The sequence below is a fragment of the Symphalangus syndactylus genome, chromosome 7, assembly GCF_028878055.3.
Source record: "Symphalangus syndactylus isolate Jambi chromosome 7, NHGRI_mSymSyn1-v2.1_pri, whole genome shotgun sequence".
Classification (NCBI taxonomy): Eukaryota; Metazoa; Chordata; class Mammalia; order Primates; family Hylobatidae; genus Symphalangus; species Symphalangus syndactylus.
This window is the reverse complement of record NC_072429.2, coordinates 122,692,492-122,710,106: the sequence shown is the minus strand read 5'-3', so window position 1 is coordinate 122,710,106 and position 17,615 is coordinate 122,692,492. Positions and strand designations below refer to the sequence as shown.

The 17,615-nt window shown below is 42.5% G+C and overlaps 1 protein-coding gene across 1 annotated transcript in view; it reads right to left on the bottom strand.

The window, feature by feature from the left end:
• The window catches only part of FER1L6 (fer-1 like family member 6), a 260,996-nt gene extending 245,188 nt beyond the window's left edge, over window positions 1–15,808 (bottom strand). The window contains exon 1 of the mRNA XM_055287184.2: window positions 15,608–15,808. Coding sequence (XP_055143159.1) covers window positions 15,608–15,612 — 5 coding nt within the window. The 5' untranslated portion in view covers window positions 15,613–15,808. The remainder of the gene's footprint in view (window positions 1–15,607) is intronic.
• Between the last annotated feature and the right edge of the window lie 1,807 nt (window positions 15,809–17,615).

The following is a 17,615-nucleotide window of genomic DNA, read 5'->3' as shown; positions in this document are numbered from 1 at the left end:
AAACTGGATCCCTTCCTTACACCTTATACAAAAATTAATTCAAGATGGATTAAAGACTTACATGTTAGACATAAAACCATAAAAACCCTAGAAGAAAATCTAGGCAATACCATTCAGGACATAGGCGTGGGCAAGGACTTCATGTCTAAAACACCAAAAGCAATGGCAACAAAAGCCAAAGTTGACAAATGGGACCTAGTTAAGCTAAAGAGCTTCTGCACAGCAAAAGAAACTACCATCAGAGTGAACAGGCAACCTACAGAATGGGAGAAAATTTTTGCAATCTACTCATCTGACAAAGGGCTAATATCCAGAATCTACAATGAACTCAAATTTACAAGAAAAAAACAAACAACCCCATCAAAAAGTGGACGAAGGATATGAACAGACACTTCTCTAAAGAAAACATTTATGCAGCCAAAAGACACATGAAAAAATGCTCATCATCACTGGCCATCAGAGAAATGCAAATCAAAACCACAATGAGATACCATCTCACACCAGTTAGAATGGCCATCATTAAAAAGTCAGGAAACAACAGGTGCTGGAGAGGATGTGGAGAAATAGGAACACTTTTACAATGTTGATGGGACTGTAAACTAGTTCAACCATTGTGGAAGTCAGTGTGGCGATTCCTCAGGGATCTAGAACTAGAAATACCATTTGACCCAGCCACCCCATTACTGGGTATATACCCAAAGTATTATAAGTCATGCTGCTATAAAGACACATGCACACGTATGTTTATTGTGCCACATTCACAATAGCAAAGACTTGGAGTCAACCCAAATGTCCAACAATGATCAACTGGATTAAGAAAATGTGGCACATATACACCATGGAATACTATGCAGCCATAAAAAATGATGAGTTCATGTCCTTTGTAGGGACATGGATGAAGATGGAAACCATTATTCTCAGCAAACTATCGCAAGGACAAAAAACCAAACACTGCATGTTCTCACTCATAGGTGGGAATTGAACAATGAGAACACATGGACACAGGAAGGGAAACATCACACACCAGGGACTGTTGTGGGGTTGGGGGGAGCGGGGAGGGATAGCATTAGGAGATATACCTAATGCTAAATGATGAGTTAATGGGTGCAGCACACCAACATGGCACATTTATACATATGTAACAAACCTGTACATTGTGCACATGTACCCTAAAACTTAAAGTATAACAATAATAAATAAATAAATAAATAAAAACAATAATATTGAATCTTTGACAGAGGGTTTTACTTTGTTGCCCAGGCTGGAGTGCAGTGGCACAATTATAGCTCATTGAAGCCTCAAACCACTGAGCTCAACTGATCTTCCCACTTCAGCCTCTGGAGAGCTAGGACTACGAGAGCATGCCATCACACCCAGCTAATTTATTATTTTTTAAATTTGTGTAGAGATGGGGCCTTGCTATGTTGCCCAGCCTGGTCTGGCCTATTGAATCTTACGATAAGAAAATTATTAGGCACTCTCTTTCTCCCTTGATCCTTGCGGTTACATCAAAGGGAAAGTTTCATTTTGGTTCTACTGTATCCTTAGTGCTTAAACATTTGCTAATCTCACTTTTTAACAGAGAGAAAGTGGCCTCAGGCGAAGAGCCTAGCACAGGCCATGGAATAGAGCTGGAATCTATTAACACTGTTTTGTTCTCAATGTTATCACTAAAAGTGAAAACATTTTTTATAACAAAAATATGGGTTTTCTATTTTTAGCAGTGACAAAGTTTTCTTTTAAAATAAATACAGTTAAATATAAATGTTTATGGAAAGGAATAGGAAAAATAGTATTTGGACAAGGCAAAAAAAAGTATTTGATTAATGTACACACAGTTCCTCTTATGTGCCAAGCATGATTCCACATGCGTCATAGATGTTAACTCGCTTATGCTCAGGATAAGGCTCATGGGTAAGGAAGCTTACTCAAGGTCACATAGCTAGAGCTGCACAGGGCCTGGAGGGAGCACTAAGGGTCGTCCTTCTCCTGAGATATGACTTCTACCCCCAGCCTCTCACAGTAGAAGCGACAGAAGTCAGAAATTGTTGAGGTGGAGGACAGTGGTGGCTCCCTGAGAGGTGATGGGTACGTCAGAGGCTTGGGCCACAATGATGACATTCGGGTGTTAATCAATTGCCCAATATTTAACTTACTCCTACCCAGAGATGGCTCCAGCCTCTCCTTATGACTTTGACTCTGTGAACTCCAGGTTACACTTGGCCATGAAAGAGTTAAAAAGCATATTTGGGAGCAAAAATGTCTCCAGTGAGTCCCCCAATTTTCCCTGCCCTAATTCTCAGTAGTCAGCCAGCACAGCACGCGTCTTCCTGCCTCTCCTCTGGCCTGCGTCCGTTCTGGGAGGCTTTGGAACTAGGACATATCATGTTACTGTACTGCCCCCTTCTTCCAGCTGTTTTTAATTCTAAGACTTGCCCTCTCTGGGAGAGTGACACACGGTGACTTAACAATTTTAAGCCTGACTTCTTAAAGGAGACCCTCCATTTTATTAGAAAAACATTAAAGCAATCAGAGCATGTGATTGTTCACAATGCCAAAAAGATTTCTATAGAGCCCTCTCCCCCACCCGCACCCCTTTTTCCCTGTATTTAGAACGATAAATCGACTTAAGTAAAGAACCATGATAATTTATCAGCTTCTACTATGGCTGGTGATTTTTCATAGTGATAAAAGCTTTTATAGGGAAGGAAAAAAAATCAATCTCACTGGAGATAATAACTTCATTTTTTTTTTTCCCAGGGACTGGTAAAGAAACCAAAGTTAAAGGAAGCTTATTTCACATACATATTCCAGTGGATTTTTTGAACGATATGTTATGGAGGAATCTTGGAAAAATGCTAATCCGAGTCCTGAGAAATGTAGATTCAAGCAAGATGAGGCTACCAGTGAGAGCTCTCAGAGAACAGTTCCCCAAACTGCCTCTCAAAGCAGCAGAGGGGATGACAGCCTTCTCATGCTCACCGCTTGAAAGTGTTTGGCCATGTCCGCCACCTCATCTCATTTGATGCCAGTGCTGCCAGCTGCAGGCTCCCAAAGCCCCCACAATTCCTTCTTGCCCAGCCTGGGCCCAGAGAACCCAGGCATGTGAGTCCAGGACCTTCACCATTTTATACAGAAAAATAGCATCAACCAGAGAAATTTTGCTATTTTGGAAGCACTGAGAAAATAGGGTATGGAAAAATATGATTAACAGATGAGGGTTGGATAAAACCGTGGTGGTGAACAAAAAGAAGCCTCACAGTTCTAGACAAATCTGGTGAATCAGCAATAATTTAAAAATAAATGAAAGGATGACTCTTGAGTGACGTTTGCCAAGTGCTTTCATGTAAATTTCATCATTTTGTCCCATGAGTAAACATTTCTATGGTGTTGTGGTGGGCACCAGCGATACCAGTAGGAGGAGGAAGACCCAGTCCATGCCTAGGGAAGTTGCAGACCAGTGTGGGTGAGGAGGGAACTAGACAGCGAATAGGCAGTTATGAAGCTCTGATTGCAGGATGCAGGGGAGCAGGGAGGAGTGAATGGCCAAGCTAGCCTAGGGGCCTAGCAGGTATGGGGTTAGATAAGGTTCCCTTAGGAAGTAACATGTACTCTGTGTTTTAAAGAATACGTACAGCTTTCACCCACACAAATGTTGACAGGGACCATTCTCAGTTCTAAGGCTATATCAGTGAACAAGTCCCTGCCCTCATGCAGCATATATTCTAGTTGAGAGAGAGAGAGAGAGATCATAAACATACACTTATGGCATGTCAGCCCCATAAGCACTATGGGAAAAAAAAATCAGAGTAAAGGGAAAAGAGAGTGCTGGGGTCAAGGTGTAGAAGGGATTGCTTTTTTCTGTAAGGTGGTTAAGGAAGAACTATTTGAAAAAGTAAGCTGGGCACAGTGGCTCATGCCTATAATCCCAGCACTTTGGGAGGCCAAAGGGAGAAGATTGCTTGAAGCCAGAAATCTGAGACCAACCTGAGCAACGTAGTGAGACCCCATCTCTACAAAATAAAAAACAAAAAAAATGTAGCCAAGTGTGGTGGCACACGCCTGTAGTTCTGGCTACTTGGGAAGCTGTGATGGGAAGATCTCTTGAGCCCAGGAGGTCAAGGCTGCAGTGAGCTGTGATCATGCCACTACACTCCAGTCTGGGCCACAGAGCAAGACTCATCTCAAAAAAAAAAAAAAAAAAAAAAAAAGTGACATTTAACTAGATCTGAGTGAAGGAAGAAGCAAGCCACAAAGAGTATCCAGGAAAGGATGAAAATATCCCAGAAAGAGGAATGAGTCAGTGCAAGACCCTGAGAAAGGGGCTTGCTGGGTGTAATTCAAGAAAGAGCGGACAGGTAAGTGGGACTGGGATGTAGAGAGAGAGGGAAGGGTGGCATGACATGGGATCAGAGAACAGACAAGGGCCAGACTGCAGAGGGCCTTGCAGAGTGTGAACAGATCTTGAGTTGTACTCTGAGTGAAATAATGAGCAACTGAGGGGCTCTGAGAAGCACAGTGACATGATTTGACTGAAGTTTGTCAAAGATCACTCTGAATTCTGATGGGAGAATACTATAGAGGACAAGGTATGAAACAGGAGTGAGTTAAGAGACCAGAGCCAACAGTGGCTTGGGGCAGAATGGTAGTGACAGATGGTGGACGTGGTTAGCTTCCGGACAGATTCTGAAGGGGGAGCCTGCAGGATTTGCCCATAAATTGGAAATGGTATGCATGAAAGTGGAGTCAAGGATGACTCCAAAGGTTTTTGCCTGAGAAACTTGAGAAATGGAGTTGTCATTTATTAATATGGGGAAGACATTTAGAAGAGCATCTATGGGTGGCACAGGTGGGAAGCCAGAGCCTGCTATGAAGATCTTGATGTTTGAGGTGCCTATTAGAGATGTACAAGGTGATCTGGTATAGGCAGTTGTATATACACATATGGAATTCAGGCGAGAGGCCAGGGTGCAGATATAAAATTGGAAGATGGTATTTATAATAATACTAATTCTAACTTTGTTTCTCTTCAGTATTGTTTGCGTTAGTCGAATTCTTTTGCCTTTTTATATAAACTTTAGAATTGCTTGTCAATATCTACAAAGTGACTTGCTGAAATTTAAACTGAGATTTTATTAAATATATAAATTAATTTGGGAAGAATTGACATCTTAACAATGTTGAGTTGTCCAATTCATAAATATCTCTTCCTTTAAATTTTAGATTCTTTCATATCTTTAGCTTGAGCTTTAGCGAGTGGATAGCACCACTCATCTAGTCAGATAATACAGGATGAAATGGATTTGACAGCAAAAAAGTAGAAATTATGAGCTCAGCTTTGGACGTATTTCCTATGTATGAGACAATGGAAGGATCTCCAGATGAAGAAGCCCAGCCAGCATTTGGATATACAGATACAGAGCACAGGGGAAGAGATGTGCTCGGGGTACAGATTTGGAAGTCACCTATACGAGGTAATGGTTGAAGCCATGGGTATGTCCAAGAAAACAAGGGAGATCATATCTGGGCAATAATAATACTGATAATGTCCAACTCTACAGTGAGATATAACACTAAAATATTAACTCTTGCAAAGGTGAAAAAGAAACTAGTGTAATCCTTTGCTTTTTCTACCTTTAGACCTGGCCCAGAAGCAATTTCTTTCATTATGTCTTTAGGGAAAAATATCCCTTCCTATTACTTTATCTTAGTCACCTTAAACAAGCACATAGTCTCATCTAGTAGCAATTCTAAATTCAGCCCCAAATTGGATCCAGATGCATAACTCAGACTAACCTGATAGATGACAGCTCACAACTCTCCCTACCTGTCTGAACTACTGATTAAATCATTTGTGAATCTCTCTGCAGGGCTGTGCTCTTTATTTCTCTATGCGATAGCTCTCCTAAAATGTCTGGCAACTCTTTGGTGACTTCCTGCCTGGTGGAACCATCGGGTCAGAATTTGTTTTGCCTCTATAGTGAAAGAAAGAATGAATTACCTTGATGTCCTGAAGTTAAGCAGACAATGGCTCCCACTGGAGTATAAAAATAAAGATGAATATCCGTTCAAGTCAGCAGCCTTTTATTTACTTTTTGCACAAATGTACCAACAGGCCTGCAGGGAGGGCAGCTTGGAGAAGGAAGCAGTGGGGTCACTTGAGGGCACCTTCCAAAGTGTGAGCAGGCAGCAGAAAATCATTTTTCTGGGAATCATTTTCATGGAAAACAACTTGTACTTTAGAATGCATTTTCATTATATAAAGAAATGAGCCATAGTTATAATAAATAAAATGATCAGGGAAAATGCTAGTGGGAAATGAAAGAGCTCTCTTGAACTGACTCCATCTAGCAAGAGGCCCACTTTGAGTCATTGCCCTAGAAATGATGCTATGTTTTTTAGGCTTTTGCTTATCATCTCTCTCTCTCTTTGATTCCTTCCTCAATGTCCAAATCACTAATTCCAAACTTCTTACCACCTTTGGATTCTTAAATGTCATGATTTTAATAAGGCAGCAAGCCTTTACCAAATTCTTTTCATTAATCTAAGTAACCTATTCGCCTGTTTGAAAACTCCGATGAAGTCACTCACCCAGATATGTTCCCTCTGTACTGGTACTTTATTCCCATCCAATAAATGAGGGGAGAGGGAGCGGGAAAGGAAGAAAGGAATAAGGAGAAATCTCACAAATACAATGTTGAGGGAAAAAAGCCAGAGACACAAAAAAGTACATGTTCTATGATTTCATGGATGCAAAGTACAAAAATGGGCAAAAAAGCATCTAAGCTGCTGAAATTTAGAATAATGGTTTACTCTCTGAGGGAAAGAGGGACCGGTAGAGAGCAGAACAGGACCTCGTGGGTGATGGTGATGTTCTGCATCTTGATCTGGATGCTGGTAATGAGTGGACCCCACTGGTGGGCATTTATTAAGTTGCACATTTGTGACATGTGAACTTCTCTGTAAGTTCATTATGCTTCAATAAAACCACTTAAATAAGAAAAAAAAGCCATCCATCTTCATGAAAACAATGACATGCAAATATTAAGGGCAATAACATCCAACATTTAAAGAGAGTTCCCCATGTACCAGCCATTATTCTGAGCATTTTGCAGGTAAATCAACTCATTTTTATTCTCAAAACAACCATAGAAGGTAGGTCCTAAGAAATTGTTCTCATTTTGTAAATAAAGAAACTGAATCTTAGATAAGTAATTTGCCCAGCATCACACAGATACAATGTACTAGAGTCAGAATTTCAACCCCCCAGAGCCAGCATTCTTACTCACTACTACATCTTGTATGAGAAAAGTGAGAACACTGGGGTCAGAGTCAGGCACTGGAATTATTGTCCCAGGTTACAATGTGTGGCCATAGAAAACCATCTTTCCCACCTTGGACTTTGACATCCCTATAAAAATCAGCAGGTTGAGCTAGTTATTTTTTGTGTGGGACTGCATTGTCCCTAGTCAGGGAATGCCAGTGATAACCCAGAAATTGTCCTAAATGAAAATGTCACACCATATACAAAGATCAATTCAAAATGAATAAAAGACTTAAACGTAAGACCTGACATTGCAAAGCTACTATAAGAAAACACAGGAGAAAATCTCCACAACATTGGTCTAGGCAACATGTTCTCAGACAGGACGCCAAGAGCACAGGCAACAAAAGTAAAATAGACAAATGAGATTGCATCAAAATAAACAGCTTCTGCACTGCAAAAGAAACAAAGAGACAACTCACAAATTTGAAGAAAATATTTGCAAACTATACATCTGATAAGGGGCTAATATTCAAAATATATGAAGAACTCAATTCAGTAGCATAAAAACAAATAACCTGGTCAGGCGTGGTGGTTCATGCCTGTAATACCAGCACTTTGGGAGGCTGAGGCCGGAGGATTGCTTGAGGCCAGGAGTTGGAGATCAGCCTGGGCAATATAGAGAGACCCCATATCTACAGAAAAATTCAAAAATTAGCCAGGTGTGGTAGCACGCACCTGTGGTCCTTGCTACTCGGGAGGCTGAGGCAGGAGGATTGCTTGAGCTCAAGAGTTTGCAGCTGCAGTGAGCTAGATGGCACCACTGCACTCGAGCCTAATGATGACCAGTGTTGGCAAGGATGTGGAGACAAGGAAATCTTGCTGTGCTGTTGGTGAGGATATAAATTAGCACAGACATTTCAGAAAGTAGCATGATGTTTCCTTAAAACACTAAAAATAAAGTTACTGTATGATTCAGCAATCCCATTTCTAGGTATATATCCCAAACAAATTAAAATTGGCATGCCAAGGAGATATCTGCACTCCCATGTTTATTTCATCATTATTCACAATAGCTAAGTTATGAAAGCAATGTCAATGACCATCAAAGGATGAATGGGTAAAGAAAATGCAGTGTGTATATATACATATTTTTATATATGTAGTATATATATATATAAAATATATATACACACAATGGAATACTACACAACCTTAAAAAAATAGGGAAATCCTGACATTTGTGACAACATGGATGGAAAGGAAGGACACCGTGCTAAGTAAAATAAGCAAGGCACAGAAAGACAAATACCGTATAATCTCCCCTATATGTGGAATCTAAAAAAGTCGACCTCATAGGAACAGAGTAGAAAGGGGGTTAGCAGAGGCTGAGATTTGTGGGAGGAGAAGGGATGGGGAAAAGGAAGATGTGGATCATAGTGTAGAAAGTTTCAGTTAGACTGGAATTCAAAGTTGCCAAGATAGATTTTTAACATTCTCACCACACACAAAAAAGCGATAAATTGGTGAGGTGATGGATATGTTAGCTTGACTAACTCTTTCCATAATGTACACATAGATCAAAACATCACATTGAAAATAAATAAATGGGCTGGGCATGGTGGCTCATGCCTGTAATCCCAGCACTTTGGGAAGCCAAGGCAGGCAGACTGCTTAAGCTCAGAAGTTTGAGACCAGCCTGTACAATGTGGCAAAACCCCACCTCTACCAAAAAGTATGAAAATTAGTTGGGCGTGGAGGTGCACACCTGTGGTCCCAGCTACTCTGGAGGCTGAGAAAGGAGGATTGCTTGAGCCCAGGAGGCAGAGGTTGCAGTGAGCCTAGATGTGCCACTGCATTCCAGCCTGGGTGACAGAATGAGACCCCGTCTCAAAAAAAAAAAGAAAAAAAGAAAAACAAATGAATAAAAACATCACATTGTCCCCTACATATATGCACACAATTATTATTTGTCAATTAAAATTTTTTAAAACAGCACCGCATACTTCCAAATGAGTGGTCCCTACAGGGGCAATACTGCCCTGGTGGAAATCCTCTGGTCTAAATGGCCTCTACCACCCCTTCCGGAGCTGGCTTTCCACTATCCTAAACTCTGAAGGTTGATCATCGAAAGCTTTGGTGCCAGAGACTGATCCACTGCTTCTCAAGCCATCTCGCCTTCTTCCTGGACGTCTAGTGAGTTGTGTTTCCCAGTCTCCCTTGCAGTTAGTTGTGATTGCATCACTGAGTTGTGGCCAAAGTATACGAAGAGAAGTGACAGATGCCATGCCCATGTCTGCACTGCTAAACCCTCATATCTGATCTTCCACTTCCTTTCTCTCTTTCCTCATCTGCAAGCAGGTGTTGAAGATGACACAGTCCCCATCAGTCCAGGACCCAACCTCATTCCACTGGTGACTAGACTGCCAGTCAGCAAGAAATAAGTATCTGGCACTTTAAGCCACTGGGATTTCAGGTGTATCTGTTACAGCAACTAGCACTGCCCTAACGAATCATCTTCCAAACACTCACAGCCTCTTAGCATATTGACTTTTGCTGTCTCTCAAAATTTTAGCTAAGGCCCCAAAGCTTAAGAGAATAGATAATGCATACTCCCATATTCTAAAAAGAGCACCAAGAACCTGGCGGACACCATCTCCAGAACTGTCTAGTAGGTGCCAAACTGGCCTTGAGACCCTCACCTCACCATCCTTATCAGCCTATGTAATTTTCTTTAAGTGTCATGTAAAGGAAGCTGGTTAAAGTAGGAGAACCCAACAGAGGAGGGAGTCGTCAGAGAAGAGTGGGGGAGCATTTCCTCTCCTGTTTCCCATGAAGGAGGAGAAGGGATGACCCCCAGTCCCTGGCCAAATGAGGAGGGCTCCAAAGACTCTTCAAAAAAATGTGGGGATGCCTGCAGGAAGGGGAAGCTGACACCTCACTCACAGGTGAGATGCTAAGTGCCAGGGCCACTCTGGAGTGAAATGTGGTCAGCTTTTGGAGAGTTTATCAGTCCCCAGGAGCTTGAGAACAGACATGAACACAGAAATTAGTTTCTGCTTTTTTGTCTAGAAAATTCTGGCAGTAGGAACAGGGTAGAACCTCAGGAAGAGGAGAGAGGGCAGTGGAAGGGCGGTGGCCTCCAAGAACCTGCTGGCTGAGGGGCCTCATGGAGGACAGCCACTGCACCACTGCTGCTGGTACCCACTTCAGAGGCCAGCCACCAGGACGAGCCCATCCATCTGACACCCTGTAAGAGCCAGGAACAGGAGGGGTGATAGGAAGAGAGAAACAGTGGAGCATTCCTAACAGGTTAGTACTGAACTGGGAGGGAAGGAAAAAGTTTTAACTGCGTATGATGTTAAAATTTTGATTTACACTAGACTGGATTTTTTTCTGAGACAATGTCTCACCCTGTTGCCCAGGCTGGAGTGCAGTGGTATGATCATATCTCATTGTAACCTTGAACTCCTGGGCTCTGGTGATCCCCCTACCTCAGCCTCCTGAGTAGCTAGGACTACAGGTGCATGCCACCATGCCTGGCTAATTTTTAGAAAATTTTTTTGTAGATATGGAGTCTCTGTCACCCATGCTGGTCTTGAACTCCTGGCCTCAAGTAATCCTCCTGCCTTGGCCTCCCAAAGTGCTGAGATTACAGGCATGAGCCATCGTGCCAAGGCCTGGACTACTTTTTAATAACTAAATACAAATCATGATCACCAAAACAAAACATTCTAATAACTAAAACCACAGAGAACAATGAGATTTTTCTGATTTTTCACAGGGCTGGGAAGAAAAATCCATCAGAGTAAGAGAAGGCAGTGGTTGGAAAAAGTAAACACGTTCTCTACTTGTACCCTCTTTGGAGTTCAGACTTTCCATAAATCAGGCACTGTGTCAATGAGGATACCCAGGAGATGAATGGAATCTACTGTCTTTCCCATGCTTGTCAAGGCATCTCATCTGAGCAGTTACCAACATCAGCACAGTGGGGCTGGTCTGCCCCATCTCCATCTGACCCGCCCAGCTCGCCCAGTGATGCATCACACTGCAATAGTGGGACCTTTTTTTCTAACAATGGTTCTACTCGCCTGGTGTAAAAGCAAATAAATGGGAATGGGGTATAACTTGATACTAAATTCTGTGAAAATAATCTATTTGCACTGCACATAATGTGTGGTGCTAACTTGCTACTCTTCATCCAAGCAGATAGAAGCAGTTGTGCCCTCATATATAGAGGTGCCAGGCAGTCGGGGACACAATGAGAAAGTGTTTCTGAAATCTCTTCTCAAAAGCATTCAACAGGAATGCTAAGAACAGTGACAATGAAACACCACCACACCAAGTAAACGATGTCATTAACTTCACTTTGTAGATGAAGAAATCGAAGCTCAGTGTGATTAAATAACTTACACAAGGGCATGGCTGCTAAGACACGAAAGAGCTTGGAACTGGACCCAAGTTCTTCCTTCTCTCACAGAAAGATATGCTTGCTGAAAGCGCTGCAGATTTGAAGATTGTGTTCTATATGTTAGTATGAGGCCTGGGCCCTAATTATATATATATATCTCACATATACATATGTATATACATATACATACTAATACATATATAAACATATGTATATATTTAATATGTATTAGTTATATATATTAGTAATATACAATAATACACTAATATACATTAGTAATAATATACATTAGTTATATATATTACATTAATACATAATATATTAGGGTAATATGGGGCTGGCCCATATGACCAGCCCCACTGTGCTGATAGATAGATAGATAGATAGATAGATAGATAGATAGATAGATATACCATTTTCACTTTAAAAGCCTCCTTCACATCCGTTCTCTTGCTCCACTCTGTTTACAGCTTTGTGGGGTCCAGTGGGAAGACAGCCGGCCCAAGATCATGTTTTTGGTCCATGGCAGAGTCAGGACATAAACCCACACATCCAACTATCGCCCACTCCCTTTTTCCCATTCCATACTAATGCTCTGGATGAGAACTCAGTGGGCTCTAACCACCCTCTGCTCCACGCCCGCCCTCCATGGCACTAACCTCTATGTATTGTTTAAGTTAGAACCAGAACTTACCAAGGCTACTCAAGGCCTAGAGCAGAGGACACAGCAAAAAATCAAACCAACTCCCTGCCTGCCAGGAGCTCACAGTTTTAAATGGAATGCCCATTTGTGGTTTTGTGGCCACCTACTATCCATTCCAGTCAGGCTCCCCAAACACAAAAAAGAACTGAGGGCACGCATCACAACGTCCCTCTCCCATGATGCCTGGAACTGTCCTGGGTCCTGAACTGTTTGAGCTAAATTCCAGCCTTTTCATCTGTCCCATGGGCACCCTTCGATTCCATTTACATGAAATCTCCAAAATAGGTAAATCCATATGGACAGAATGCAGATTCATTGTGACCCAGGGCTGATGAAGAGGGAAAGCTGGGAGTAATGGGGTCTCCTTTGGAGCTAAAACTGCTTTAGAACTAGGTAGAGGTGATGATTGTAAGCCATTGTGAATGTACTGAATGCTGCGGAACTGTACACTTGGAAATAGTTAATTTTATGTTACGTGAATTTCACTTCAATGAAAATTTTATTTTAACAAACTAGGATACAAGGCAGATTATGGTAAGTGTATAGCAGAAGAATAAATGCAGTGCCAGGAAGCCTGGAGAGATTGGCTTTCACTCCCAGTTTCACTCCCACAGTCTCCCGCTATCCCCCACCATGCCTGGCAGTCCCCACAGTCACCTCTGCTCAAGCTACTTCCTCCTCCCAGAATGGGCTTTTCTTTGTTCTGCTGAGAGCCCATCCCCAAGGCTTAGACAAAATGAGAAGGGCCTGTGAAGACACCCTTGGTAATAAAGGGACAGAAGATACCTTCAGCCCCCTGTTCTATTCACATTCCTGAAATGGAAACACCTCCTCCATTGGCCCTCTGCCCCAATCCCCATCATAGACCACCACACTCAGAAACACTGTGTGAGTGGACTCTTTTGTGGCAATGAATCTAAGTTTCACATTTGAGTTGACATGTTACACTGCAGAGATCCGAGATGAAGCTGTGATAGCCCAGAAGGAAAGTGACTGCGACTGCAACCACATAATCCCCCAGAACATGCAGACATCTGGGTGGGCACTGTGGGAGGAGCCTTGGATTTCCCCAGAGCTTGGAATGACCTAGAGGGTATCAACACCCTACTGGGGAAATGAGTAATAAAATGCAGGTAATATTTTTTTCTCATCCTCTCAGTGTTGTCATAAGGATAAAATGCACTAACTTCCTCGAAACAGCTCAGAAAAGCCTAGACCATTTCACAAACGTAAGGCATTGTTCATGTTATAATTGCCGTGATACCATGTTGGAGCCATAACTGTCCTGAGAAACCGTCTCACCAGACGTCTTTTCATTTTATAGATGAGGAGACTCAGGACTGACAGGAGCCTGCGGGAAGTCACACAGGCCTTTAGTGAAGGGCCAGCACTCAGATGCAAACTTCCTAATCACGGTCCCTGATGGTCCCTGATGCTTCCATGAGAGCCACGCCCACAAAAGCCCCGCATCCTTTGCTCATCAGAGGTGCACCTTCTGCCACCCTGTCCCGGCTCTGTGGAGCTGCAGGAGACTGGCAGCTCTGCAGAGTCTCTGGGTAGCATCACTGTGGCTTCAACAAGGCTGCAATGTTGTTCCTTCTTACATCGTTCTCAGTGAAAACCAGCCTCTGTGCTTGACACTGTTGGGTTGTCTGCAGCTTTCTGGCCTTTTCCTCCTCCAGGTCTTCATAATAGCCACGAGCATGTCACCTGCATACATGCAACTTGGATAGGTTCTCTCAAAATACATTACCCCACGCTTGCCCGTGGTGAAGCGTATCTGCCCCTTTTTCTCTACTCATCCACCCCTGTAAAATCTTCCTTGATTAATAAAATACCCCAGGAAAAAAGTAACAATTTTTTAACAGCTTCGGGTCCAAATCGTCATCTGTATCATTTCCTCATTAAGACCTTTCTAAGAACTGTTGAATAAAAATGACTTGTTCTATTTTAGGCCGGTTGTGGTGGCTCACGCCTGTAATCCCAGCACTTTGGGAGGCTGAGGTGGGTGTATCATTTGAGGTCAGGAGTTCGAGACCATCCTGGCCATCATGGTGAAACCCTATCTTCTCTAAAAATACAGAAATTAGCCGGGTGTGATGACAAGCACCTGTAATCCCAGCTATGCTGGAGCCTGAGGCACAAGACTCGCTTGAACCTGGGAGGTGGAGGTTGCAGTGAGCCAAGATTGTGCCACTGCACTCCAGCCTGGGCTATAGAGTGAGACTGTCTCAAAAAAAAAAATAAATAAAATAAAAATAAAAAAAAAAAATGTCTTATATTTTGAAGTCTGAGGGTGGGCACAGTGGCTCACACATGAAATCCCAGCATTTTGGAAGGCTGAGGCAGGAAGATCCCTTGAGCCCAGGAGTTTGAGACCAACCTGAGCAACATAGTGAGGCCCCATCTCTACAAAAATAAAAATAAAATTGATCTGATAGGTAGCTAAACACATATTATATAATATATCTATATCTAATACATATTTCATATATGATATATGATATGTAACCTTAGGGATGATTACATTTGCCTCAAAATCCAGCTCCAAAAAATACAATGTGGGATTCTGGACTGGCTCCTAGAACAGAAAAAGATGCTCGTGGGAAAATCTTGTGAAATCAAAATAAAGCGTGGAGCTTAGTTAATAGTAATGCCCCATTTTCAGTTTCTTCATTTTGATAAATGTACCATGGTAATGTAAGATGCTACCATGAGGGAAAACTGGGTGAGAAATTCAAGAGAACTCAATGATTTTGCAACTTTTCTATAAAATAAAAATTTATGTTTTGAAAGTCTAACAATCTTGTGAGAGGCCCCACATTTTCTATGAGTTCCTGAGGCAACTTCCTCATGTTTTTTGCCTCTATAATCCCCCAAAATTTTACCAGTCTCTTCTCTCTCCTCCGTCTGTCACACACACACATACATACACACACACACACACGCATGCTCACAACATGGAGTTCAAGCACCAAGGCCAACCTGGCTACGGTGACCACTGAGTGCTCAATCTGCCAACAGCAGAGACCAATGCTGAGTTCTCAATATATGGCACCATTCCCTGGGGTGACCAGCCAGCTAGCTGGAGGCAGGTTGATTACATTGGACTACTTCCACTGTGGAAGGGGCAGCATTTTGTCCTTACTGGAATACACATTTGCTCTGGATATGAACTTGCCTTCCCTGCACACAATGCTTCTGTAGAATCTAGTATCTGTGGACTTACAACATGCCTTGTCCACCTTCATGGTGGTCCACACAGCGTTGCTCTTATCAAGGGACTCACTTCACAGCAAATGAAGTGCAGCAGTGGGTTCCTGCTCGTGGAATTCACTGGTCTCATGGTGTTCCCAACCGTTTTAAAGCAGCTGGCTTGATGGAATGGTGGAATGGCCTTTTGAAGTCACAGTTACAGGCAACCTCACCAACTAGGTGACAGTACTTTACCGAAGTGGGGCAAGGTTCTACAGAAAGCTGTGTATTCTTTGAATCAGCATCCAGTGTATGGTGCTAGTCAGGACTCATGGGTCCAGGGATCAAGCGGTAAAAATGGGATGGCAGCACTCGCTATTACCCCTAATGACTCACTAGCAAAATTTTTGCCTCTTGTTCCTTTATTATCCTGTTAGCCTAGAGATCTTAGTTCCAAAAAAGAATGCCTCCACCAGCAGATACAACAGTGATTCCATAGAACTGAAAGTTAAGGCCACAGCCAGCCACTTTGGGCTCCTCATACCTCTGAATCGACAGGCAAAGAAGAGAGTTTTGGTGTTGGCTGGGGCAACTGATCCTGACTACCAAGGGGAAAACGTGCTACTATTCCACAATGGAGGCAAGAAAGAATATGTCTGGAATACAGGAGATCCCTTAGGGCATCTCTTAGTATTACCATACCCTGTGATTAAAAGTCGTGATTAAATTCGTGGAAAACTACAATAATCCAGTTCATGCAGGACTACTAATGGCCCAGACCCTTCAGGAATGAAGGTTTGGGTCATCCTACCAGGTAAAGAACCTCAACTTACCGAGTACAAAGGGAATTCAGAATGGGTAGAAGGTAGTTCTAAGTATCAGGTACAATCATGTGCCCAGTTACAGAAATGAGGACTGTTATTGTCTGAGTTTCTTCTTTATTTTGTTGTGAACGTATTTGTGTACATATATGTACATTGCCTCACACAGAACATTTCGTGACTCTAGAAATTCCCTGGAGATTTGGTGGAGGTTCTGGAGCCGAGTAGACCTACAGCACATCACCATTCCCTCTCCCCTCCTGCTCCCTGGGGGAAATGATCCGACATTTCTTGAACTTTCTTATTAAGAATTGTTATGCAAAAACATAAGTTCCCCAAACCTTTTTTTCCAGCACACACTTCCTGGGGTACTTTTGCAAACAGAGATGAATTCCAGGGCCAGTTGATAACACAAGTATGTTCATAGCGACTATATTCATAATACGCAAAAGTTGAAAACAACCTAAATATCCAACAGCCATAAAAAGGATAACTAAATTTCGGTATGTTTTCACAATGGAATACTACACAGAAACAAAAACAAACTATGACCATGAGCAACAACATGAACCAGTCTCACAAACTGATGAGGGAAGGAACCAGACGCAAGAGTACAAATTGTATCATTTCACATATATGAAACTCAAAGATACACAAAAGGTGATAAAAGTCAAAATAATGGTTACCTCGGCTGGGCACAGTGGCTCACACCTGTAATACCAGCACTTTGGGAGGCTGAGGTGGGTGGATCACGAGGTCAGGAGTTCAAGACCAGCCTGGCCAAGATGGTGAAACCCCATCTCTACTAAAAATACAGAAATTAGCCGGGCATGGTGGCAGGCGCCTGTAATCCCAGCTGCTCAGGAGACTGAGGCAGAGAGTTGCTTGAACCTGGGAGGCAGAGGTTGCAGTGAGCCGAGATCATGCCACTGCTCTCCAGCCTGGGCAACAGAGCAAAACTCCATCTCAGAAAGAAAAAAAAAAAAAAAATGAAGAATGGTTACCCCTGAAGAGGGACATTAATTAGGAAGGAGCACAAGAGAGTTTCCTGGGGCTACTGGAAATGTTCATTTCAGATACGTGTAAGCACATACATACGTACACACACATTGTATGGGATTCTTCCAATTTCATGAGGACATCTGAGAAAGGGAAGCATTGAGGGGCTATTTCATAAATACAGCCCAGCTGGAGCAAGGATTTTGGGGGGAGGAGGAATAT